At 44.4% G+C, this 11,329-nt stretch overlaps 1 protein-coding gene across 1 annotated transcript; it reads left to right on the top strand.

Moving 5' to 3' along the window:
• Positions 1-7,323: 7,323 nt before the first annotated feature.
• On the top strand, positions 7,324-9,043 carry LOC100191230 (exopolygalacturonase). The gene is made up of 3 exons (NM_001136664.1): positions 7,324-7,579; positions 7,665-7,964; positions 8,058-9,043. Exons 1-3 carry the CDS (start codon positions 7,385-7,387, stop codon positions 8,811-8,813), a joined length of 1,251 nt encoding a protein of 416 aa, NP_001130136.1. The 5' UTR covers positions 7,324-7,384; the 3' UTR covers positions 8,814-9,043.
• Positions 9,044-11,329: the final 2,286 nt, after the last annotated feature.

An 11,329-nucleotide genomic window follows, 5' to 3' on the forward strand; every position in this document is an offset into this window, starting at 1 on the left:
TAAATAGATAAACAGTAACATCGTACTGTTCACGTTGGATTGTATTCACTCTCTCACATCCTCGCCTTTGAGCAAGCCGAAGATATCAATGTAATATTAATTTTGTTGATATTCATATATGTTTTATGAAATAAAAGAGTAAATGAATTATTATGACGTAAATTATCATATTCATTCCCTTGTCCCTACATATAAATATGATGAAGGTGTGTACTTCTTGACCTTCGTCTGAGGAGCATTATTCCCATAAGGAGATAATGCTTCGAGGGACGAGGGTCCTTAATGATTAACAATTGTGTTGCCTTGTTCTTGAATCACAACATTTGAGAACAAGTGACCAACAAATACATCTCCCAAATATATAAACAAAATTCCATTAAATGGAAAGGAAATCTATAGAGAGTAAAAGAGATATAACCTGAATTTGGTAGATATTCGAGAAGAAATTTTATACCCCCAAATTCAGTATGTTCCATCATCTCTCTTCCTTCTAAATCCAAAAGCAGCGAAATGACCCTCCCTTTCACAATAATCACAATGAAATCTCACCTCTCTCTTAGATGGGGTCTATTTGTGGGATTAGGGCTTTTTGGGTGGCTGAGGAGCTTTTGGAGGGGGAACAATAATGGTATCTGGCAGGGTGTCAAGTGAGTTCCTAAGATGGTTAGGTTTCAGACACCACAGTTGTTTCTGAGGTGGAACTCTCATAGGCTCCATAGGCATTATTACATCTCGCACAATAGGGGTGGAAGATTTTAGTGGAGTGAGCTTGACAAGTTTCGATGTGGATGAAGGTTTATCTGAAGGTCATAGGCCACTGCACTCACCAACCATTCCAAAGCAAGCGACACTCACATCCTTAACAACAAAGCCTAACCCTAGTCCACCAGTTCCCCTCTTGAACTGACTGTCCATCTTGCCCAAGTAGGGCTCACTGCACGACACCCAGCTGAAGACAGATCAAAGTTATGTGTTCTCTTCCTCAATTCTTGCCTTATCGTGCCTACAAGACTCGAGAGCAGACTACAAACCCTCACAAAGTGCACACTACACAGGTGCAGATGCACTCACTAAGCTCGCCTTCTCAAGTGAGGCTATCCTAGCATTTCTCTCCACTAGCTTAGTCTGCAAGCCAGGACAAATCTGACACACACCCAACAAGCTAGACCTAGATTGAAGCCCATCGTGCTCCTCTAGCAAGGTGGCATACTTGGTCTGCAAAGTGGCAATGTTCGACATGTGAAGGGCACACCTATCACATTGAGTCTCATAGGACACCACAACTGAAGCTCTAGAAGACTCAAGTTCCCTAAGTGTACTTTCATACTTGGATTTAAAATCTTTCCTCTTTCAAGCAGCAAGCTTAATCAACTTATCCTGACTAGCCAAAACAGTCGTCAGCTCTTCTATCTCAGTGGGGAGATCATCAGCGAAATGTGATACCTCATACTCAAAGTTGTTGTCGATGTCCTGGCCATCGCCAACCACCACATCATCACCAAGGGCCATGGTGCAAAGGCCCCCTACAGTGTTTGTGATGAAGCATAGCATATTCAGCTTGTCGTTGACCTGCTTCTTAGTCTACTCATCGCTTAAGGAAGAAGTTGCATCGTCGCAGTCATGGTCGAGGTCGCTGAGCGAGCGAGGAAGGCACACTCCTTGATCTTTTCCTATTAGAGGTACTCCATCTTGAGAGCCTCCTAGTTGAATCATCCCTTGGACTTGTACTTGACAAAGGTGTACTCCCACTTGCCCTTGCTCTGACCAGAGTGGTGGTCGCGCTGGCCAACCTCCTGCTTGCCCTTCTTTGGGAAACTAGCGATGAAGTGGTTGGGGTTGCCACAGTTTAAGCATACATCATTCAACCTGCCATGCCGCTGGTTCTAGCGATTGTTGTGAAATCGTGTGAACTGACTAGCCACATGTAACACCCTGTCCACTCCCGGACCGACGGTACTTACTCCTAGCAACTCTCTAGGATCATATATTGTCCCCACAGACCAACATTGGTCTTTTGTGCGCACTTTGTCCTCACTCATGCGCACACAAGAAAACTTCCCGGTCGGTCACCCATCCCAAATTGCTCCAAGCCAAGCACGCTTAACTTGGAGGTTCTTTCGAGAAGGGCTTCCGAAAAAGAAGATGCACCTTGTTGGTATAAGTACTCTATTAATTCTATTAAGCCTTGGGACAGGATATCACCATCCCCTAGGGCCAAGATATCACACCACAAGTGTTAGCTCCTCATCCCCAAGGCTCTCCACCTGCTCCTCTATGATAGACAACAAAGAAGATAGAGCAATCAAAGCAGGTGAGGGGTTAGAAGCAGAACCACCTCTAAAGACCAAGGCCATTGTGGGTGCACTAGGGTTCTTGATCTTGGCCTGGGTCTAGTGGTCAATCTCGGTGGACTTAAGCCTGTTGAATAGCTCGTCCATGGTGAGAGTCTCAGAGGTGGGCGACTTGATGATCGCTGAGACCTTCACCTCCCAAACCCTCTAATCCAGAGCATGTAGAAACTTAGTGCTCTCTCATGATCATCATAGAGAAGCTATGTCTTGTTGGCACACATCTTGTTCACGATGGGCTCGATGGACATAAACCTAAAGATACTCATCTAGATCTTAGGTCCACCATAACAAAGCTTGAGCGGTTATTGGCGTCATCTAGAAACCCTATAAACTTGTGAGCAGTAGGTCCTTAAGCTTTTTCTAAGATGGTATTGACCCTAGCCAAAGAGAAGAGTCCCATGTTTGTGCCACATTCTTCATTGCCATGACAAAAGACTTTGCCATCATAGAGAAGTGTACTTGGTTTGTGCCACATTCTTCATTGCCATGACGAAATGCTTTGCCATCACAATTTTGATAATGTCATATGAAGATATGGTTGCTTCATAACACACAAAGAATGACTTCGCATCTGATAAACCATCATACATTGGGAGTTATGGTGGTCTGTATAGGTGTGGCCAAGGTGCAGCTTGGATGTTAACTGCCATGTTGTCAAGGACAAAGGCATCATAATTTGCTTTCAGGGTGAAGATCTCTTCTGTCGTAATGATGCTGGTTCTAGGCTTGCTCTTCCTCTCTTCTGATGTAGTACAATTCTTTTGATGCTTCATCAATTTATCGTTGCAGATGAGTGACCCAAAGCATCTTCTCTCTTCGTGCTTCAACTTGCTTGTGGATGGCCTCAAGGTTCTCAATCTCGTGATCGAGACTGTATTGCTTGTGATGGTGGATCTATGAGTTTCCTCTTTTCCCTCCTTTGATCCATGACCTTAGAAGGTTGACTATCTTTGAGCTCCCCTGGCTTTAGGCATTAACATTAGAGCTAGTATTTCTTGCCCTAGCCTTTTCAAAGGCATGATGGTTGTAGTGGTCATGAATTCAATAGAGGTGGGCGCCAATGTTGGTCACCTATCGAGGTTCCTATAGGAGATCAAAACAGGGAAACACAATTAAATCGAGAGTACCCCTCCCCTGTGCCGCCATAAGGAAAGGAGGCAAGGGGAGAAGGATAGTGGTAATGAGAACAAGTAAAATGTATAAATAAACTAACAATAGATACATATGTAATCGGTCATTTTCATTCATTGAATTGTAGTTGATTATAAGATTACCTTCAACATACTTGTGAGACGTCCAAAGGTGGCTAAAGCTCGTGAGTGAGTGCCGAGAGAGAGTGTCCCATGCATGGGTACTATCCATATATTTATAGGGACATGGTGACGTACACCTTCATGAGAAATTACTTTCTGTCATAGCTCTATTTACTTGATCTAAGAAATTTGATGGGGGTATCTCTGTCTTTTCTCCCATGAAATGTGTTATGTATGTTTATTGATCGGTCCTTCGTCTCCTTCATGTTTGGGTCTTCCCAAAAAGTTTGGCAATATGTCCATATCCTATTTCATACTTGATGACGATGATTTTACTTCTTCCATGCATGGCTTGCTGAAGCTCCATCAGGAACTTGAGTCAATCCATAAAATAGCATTGGAACAACACAAATTTAGTATATTGAGGACCTTCCACAAAGTCCTCCCCAACAAGTGTAACACCCCAGGATCCACAAACACCCTGAAATGCTACTAAACTACACAACTAACATTCATATATAAAATTTCGACAGCATCTCCTTTGGAAATTTGCATAAACGTGGAAGCAACAGAGTATAAACAGATATCATGATAAGAAAACATACTAGACATTAATAATCTGCTAGCAATGGGAAGATAACCATAATGACATAAACTGAATTAACTAGTGTGCACGACTAGTTAAAAACAAACATCCTTGACAAGAAGTTTCTAATTAAATCATGGTTGTGCCTAGGCAGCGTTATTATGAGAGTGAAGGTGGACGTGCTGCTACTTCCCTCATTCCCAACATGAATTAAGTACCTGCATTGAGTAATGCAAGAGTGAGATGAAACATCTCAGCAAGTAAAATATTTTGACGAGATATTTAAACCAAAAGAATTGAATTAATCAACATTTTAAAAGGGATCACAATTGAGATCAGAAATACTTGTAGATATAGAACTCAATAGTCCCAAAATAACCAATGCCATCTCATTTCCTCGAACGACCACAATAGGTTGTATAACACTTCCCTGCGTCAACAATACCTACAAATATCACTTCAATGTATGCATAGGAATGCAATGTGTAAGTCCTCTGCCTTCATATCTCTTAGAGTATAAAACCACACTATCTGCAAATATCACTTCAATGAATGCATATGAATGCAATGCATATGTCCTCTGCCTTCATACCTCTAAGGGTATGAAGCCGCATCGTACCCCTCCTCGGGCAACGTACGATGCTAAGTTGTACCGGTACGGTCGGACCATAGGTCACGACAAAACTTCAGATGCAAGTGAATCATGCAATGTATATGGCATGCTGCATTTATCAATATACTTCACTTCCTTCAAATACAATACAAACCTCAAACAATACTTCGTTTACCTTCAGATACAATACAAACCTCAAATAATACTTCATTCACCTTCAGGAGTGTGAATTAATCTTGTGGGTCATACTCGAATCATCATCATCATTAATATATGATTAAGCATCAATATAATACAATCAAGTAAAGCATCCCATAGAGTTCAATTACGAAAGAATTCGATGATTCTGAATATTAGAGTTTAGGCGATGAAACAACAAGTCAAAACGGTAGCAACCACCGCTACATTCACTTGCCTTCATCGAAGAAGAAAATGTACTAAGCATGATCCAGAGCATAACCACCAATTCTTGAAGAGGAACGATGACGACGACAGGCGACTGTGTGCCCTAATCTTCCCTCTCTTCTCTCCCTTGTTCTTCCTTTCTTCTCTTGGGCAAGGCACAAAAGGGGATGGCTGCTAGGGTGGGAGGACGTGGCTGCTAGGGTTAGGGAGGTATAAATAGAAGAAAACTCCCTCAATCCTAATATCCAATGGCTCAGATCGACCGGCACTTGAAAAAACTCATTCAGACTCCAAACAAGGCAAACTAGTAGTCGATCGGAATCGTCTCGACGATATCTATGCATCTACGGTCTCCGATCATCAGTAGGACACACCATATTAGGATTATAAACATGGTTTGGTTTTTAGGGTATTATATACAAGCCTATAATCGATACTAAAGATAAAACTTGCAGTACCGCTTTGAGTAAAGAACGTGTACAGAAGCCCATCTTTAGTATCGGATCATGCAATAGATACTAAAAATTGATGTCTTTAATCATGTTTGTCTAGAACCGGTTGAGAATTTGATACTATATCCGGGTCCCAACCGATACTGATCATCTGTTCTTGCGACGCCTTCGATGTTCTGGTGAACATTGTCATCAATGCTTCTTTAGATATCGTGTAAGGTGATTTAGTTCATTTGTTGTGAGGGAAGTGTGGTGCTTGGTGGTCTGTTCCACGTGGTTCCTTTGCTCGAGTTTTCATGTTCTCATCATTCTTGCCTTTGTTTGAGAGGCGAGGTTATTGTCTTCTCCACTGGAGCTGGGCAGATTTTGGGTTGAACCATCGCGATGTAGCTAGTGAACCTGTGGTCTTTTGACATTAATTAAGGTAGTGTTCGGTTCTGGAGCCAGTTGGGATGGAGTGGCTCCGTTCGAGAGATTTTGGGGAGTTGGATGGCTCGGTATTTGAATATAATTTCCCTTTTTAGAACCACTCTATCTTGTAAAGGATTGGCACTCAGGGTTTTCTTAGCTCAACCGTCAGTGGAAATTGATTTCTGCTCATGGTTGTCTTAACTGAACCGCCAATGAAAAACGATTTTCACTAGCGGTTATCGTTTACCTGCCTATGAAAATAATTATTTCTACTGGTCTCTAACGCTGGAGGTTCTGAAAAACGCCAGTGCAAATAAGTTTCGAACCATCTCTATAAAACTTCTTTCTACTAGTGACATGGAACCAATCCGAACAACATTAAATTGGGAGTGAAGCGGCTTGATCCAACTATAGTCCAGAAATCAAACACTGCCTAAAAGGCTGCTGGGCACGAGGACTTGAACTCTAAAAAAGATGTGGTGCTGGTGCTCTTCAAAATATTTGATTGTTGTTCAGCATTTTGTTTTTGTTTTTGTAGGCGTAGTTCGATTTACCCATTTATATGATTCGCTGTGATACAATATCATATGTAATTAAAATCAACTGACCCCCCGTTTGGATCATTGGAATTGAATTCCATTCTAATAATAGTAATTTAGATATATATCAATTAAGCTAATTCAGTTTTTTGCAAAATATATTTGTATATTATTATTAGCAAGATGTTAGAAATATTTATGTGCTATATTTTTACTATAGAGGAGTGAGACGAAGAGTGTCTTGTAAGTTACAGAGTAGAAACAAATTCTACTAATGCATAAAATCATTTCTCATCCTGCACCCCATGAATTTGAACCCCATGAATTTGAGATAGGCTTATATCTGAACTTTGAAAAGTGGTGGAATGTCAAATTTCAAATTAAATAAGTTAATTTATTAGGTGAATTCCAATTCCTTTGAAACAAAGGGATCTAAACGTCCCGTGAGAAAATTTGCATGTGCACAAAAGTTCACAATTTGCATGCTGACACACGCATCTCTGGGTCCGTACGATTGGTAAAACTTGATGAGGTTGCCTTTGTCTAGCATCCGCATCAATAGGACCTTTGAAACGGTAAGAGTTGGTCATCGAGAACCTGAAAAAAAACTAGAGGACAGGAGTTCTTTATTCAAGCATGGCCTCAAAATAGCAAAGTCCAGACGGTCATTTCGTGTAAATAGCAGACGGTGCTCCTCTGTCTCTTGCAATCTTCCGGAACATCCATCGATCTCCCCCCAGCGGCGAGGAGAGCCGGCGGCCACAGGAAGGAGAAATGGCTTCCGCACACAACGCTCTCCGGGTGTTTTTCATCCTAGCCGTGGTATGTGCCGTATGCACAGCGAAAAGGACAGGAGCCAACAAGGAAGAATCGGCGGCAGCCCCCGGTGGCGCTGCTGGAGGCAGCGGCGGGACGTTCGACATCTCCAAGCTCGGCGCGACCAGCGACGGCAAGACGGACTGCACAAAGGTACGTAAATAGTACTAAGTGCCAATGTACGCCATGATGCGTTGCAGATAGATATCATGTCGTTCTCAGATCGGTGACGGTGCAGGCAGTCCAGGACGCGTGGACGTCAGCGTGCGAAGCGACCGGAAGCGCCACGGTGGTGATCCCCAAGGGCGACTACCTGGTCGGCCCTCTCAACTTCACTGGGCCATGCAAGGGGAGCAACATCGCCATCCAGCTGGATGGCAACCTGCTGGGATCAAACGACCTGGACAAGTACACGGCGAGCTGGATCGAATTGTCTCACGTTAACAACATCGGGATCACCGGCTCGGGCACGCTGGACGGCCAGGGGACCGCCGTTTATAGCAAGAGCAAGACCGACAACGTGAAGGCGATGCCCAACGTACGTACTTTCGTCATGCATGCACATTATTAATTAACTGTTGTTATTAAAAACGACAGCTAGCGTCCTCGATCGATCATGATGTGATTGCAGACACTGGTGCTGTTTCACGTGATCAACGCCACTGTCGCCGGAATCAAACTACTCAACTCCAAGTTCTTCCACATCAACATCGACAACTCAGAGAGCATCACCGTGAAGGACGTGAACATCACCGCGCCCGCCGACGTTGAGAACACGGACGGCGTCCACGTCGGAGGCTCCTCCAAGATCAGCATCCTCAACTCGACCATCGGCACCGGCGACGACTGCGTCTCGATTGGGCCCGGGTGCAACGGCGTCTTGGTGGACAGCATCACCTGCGGCCCCGGGCAGGGCATCAGCGTCGGCTGCCTAGGCCGCTACAAGGACGAGAAGGACGTGAGCGACATCACGGTGCGGAACTGCGTGCTCAAGAACACCACCAACGGCGTGCGCATCAAGTCGTACGTGGACGCCGAGTCCGTGCTGACGGCCTCCCATCTCACCTTCGAGAACATCAGGATGGAGGAGGTGGCCAACCCCATCGTCATCGACCAGTACTTCTGCCCGCAGAAGGTATGCCCTGGCAAGCGGAGCAACTCCTCGCATGTCTCCGTCAAGGACGTCACGTTCCGCAACATCACCGGCACGTCGTCCACGCCCGAGGCCATCAGCCTGCTCTGCTCGGAGACGCAGCCATGCAGCGGCGTCTCCCTCATCGATGTCAACGTGGAGTACGCCGGCAAGAACAACAAAACCATGGCCGTCTGCAGCAACGCCAAGGGCACCGCCAAGGGAAGCATCGAGGCACTGGCTTGCCTGGTCTGATGATGACCTTCCTTTTGCATGCATGCATGGTATCTCATCCTTGATGATGATCTAGCTCACTAGTTCTTTTTAATTTCCGCTTCATTCGCTTTTCCAAATTCGATTGTGTTTCAGCCAAGTTGTTTAGCGGGACATCTCTTGTCTGATCTTCCTGCTAAATAGAGTTGGACTCCTATATATAGAGGCCTTCCGGCACATATAATATACGTCGGACCAATATTATTGTGATCACTAGTTATGTCTCTATATGTTGCGACGGGGATAAAAAATTTGAATGAAACATAGATACTGAACGACAAACATCACCATGATATATAAAATTTACGTGGCAAACATTATCAATATCGTGTTGAGTAAGCAGCATCCAGTCTGTAATCGTGTCAATGTTTGTCAGCATATAGGTGTGCATTAGTTAGCTTGTTTATGGCTTAATCATATTTGTAATAGTGCGTAGAATCATGGGCATGCAGGAGATTGCACTCTGCGTGCCATGACCACGTCAAGGGCCACTTCCCCGTCATGCAGTGCCGACCGTGGATGTCGCGCGACGAGTCTAGAAAAGCTTGATCGTTCAGCTGCTCAGCATGGCGGGGGAAGCGGATCTCATGCCATTTATATTTACAAGTAATGCACCGAAAAGGTTGCGCGATTTGCAACAGAAATTCTCCGTTGTCTGGTTCCTAGTTTCAGCCGTGGTGATCGCGTTCTGGTGCCGTGCGACCAGTTCATCCGTTCGCTGTGAGTGTTTGCGAGCTCATCTAATCGCCGTGAGTGTTCCTATTCTATCAATATGGAAGTAGAAGCGAGTTCTTTCGCGCCGACTACCGACGAACACCATGAGCGACGCGACAGCTTCCAGCGGCAGCGTAAGCACTACAGGAAACGCCTAAATTTTCGTGGGCCAAAAACCCACGAAAATAGGCCTAAACCGACGAAAATACAGTATTTTCGTCGGCAGGCCGACGAAAATAGCCGCCGAAAATAATTTCGACGAAAATAGGCATCTATTTTCGTCGGTACCGACGAAAATCACCTATTTTCGTCGGCATTGAGCAAACCGACGAAAATAGTGAGGCGACCATTTATTTTCGTCGGCCTAGGTGGCCGACGAAAATAGCTCAGGGTATTTTCGTCGGCATAGGTGGTGGCCGACGAAAATACCCTGGAACATATTTTCGTCGGCCTGGATGGTGGCCGACGAAAATAGCCTGGGAACATATTTTCGTCGGCCACCATCTAGGCCGACGAAAATTGATGGTTCCCCCCCCAAAACAGATTTTTCTGCACCTATTAATAATTCACAGCAATATACACAATATCACAATTCACATATACAGATTCACAAGCCTAATACATAATTCACAAAACACATTCACATATACATAAGTCTAGAGTCCATAAGTCTAGACACATTCACAGAGTATCCATAAGTCCAAAAGTCCATTGTCCATTCAAATACACAATTCACAAAACTCTAGTTCATAAGTCTAGAGTCCATAAGTCCATAAGCTACTAACTACTCGCTACTCACTCCTCAATGATCACTCCGGCGGGCTGTGGGAGTTTTGGCCACTCCCTCCTCCGCCACCAGGAAGGTGGCCACTCCCTCCAGCACCATGGACGAGGAAGTCTTGGACGTTGACACCACCCTCTGATCCATGAGCATGTGACGCTGAACCCTGCAATTCATCAATCATTCAAATAAGGCTGTATACATATACATTGCTGTGTTTGGTCAATATTTGCATAAAACTAAACATGGAACGTCACCTGTGATCCATGGTGAGGAGGAGGTTGTCCATGCATCCACGGGTACTGTTGTGCTGGCCACCCCATAGGTGGTGGCACCCACCCCATCGGTGGCGGTGCCATCCACGCTTGAAATGGCTGAGAGCCCATAGGTCGACTCTTCTCCAATTTCGCGGTTCGGAAGCGATATCCATTTACATCATAGCGAGTATAGTTTCGGACGGACACAGAGGTATGTGCCATTTGCTGCAAGTCCGGGTGCACAGAGTTTTTGGAAACCTATACAAGTAATTAGTATATGCATTATATCTTCCAAGTCCAAAATTCAAAGATTAAGTATGGACAATGAGAGAACGACAATTACTAACATAATTACGAAACCACTGCACGAAGTTTGGTCCACCTTTCAACCCATCACGTCGAAGATTTTCTAATTGGATGGCCGTAGGTTTACTAGTAGATTTCCAACATTCTTCATCAAACATGCTGGTCATATTACAAACATGGAGATTACACACTATAGAAATTATGAGATGAGAAAATGGACGTAACTATGAGGATAACTTACTCGAACGCCTCCTGTGTGCTGTCAATATTGCTATACATATATAGCATTAGTGTGTTCAAATCTGATGCTTCAATGTGACGTACACTCCCTTTTCCAACTGCTTTACCCGGATTCGCAAAAATTTGAAGGGTGCTTTGGGGTGATTCATTATCGACATGAAGTCGCACTGAAGGCGCAAACACATTGTTGGCTCGAGCGA

The sequence above is a fragment of the Zea mays genome, chromosome 8, assembly GCF_902167145.1.
Source record: "Zea mays cultivar B73 chromosome 8, Zm-B73-REFERENCE-NAM-5.0, whole genome shotgun sequence".
NCBI classification, from domain to species: domain Eukaryota; kingdom Viridiplantae; phylum Streptophyta; class Magnoliopsida; order Poales; family Poaceae; genus Zea; species Zea mays.

What these genes read in the sequence shown, in the direction of transcription:
- LOC100191230 (NM_001136664.1), top strand. Translation starts at nt 7,385, where the DNA reads ATGGCTTCCGCACACAACGCTCTCCGGGTGTTTTTCATCCTAGCCGTG. An exon ending in GCAAGACGGACTGCACAAAG is followed by an intron (nt 7,580 to 7,664) that starts GTACGTAAATAG and finishes GTGACGGTGCAG; the next exon opens with GCAGTCCAGGACGCGTGGAC. An exon ending in ACGTGAAGGCGATGCCCAAC is followed by an intron (nt 7,965 to 8,057) that starts GTACGTACTTTC and finishes ATGTGATTGCAG; the next exon opens with ACACTGGTGCTGTTTCACGT.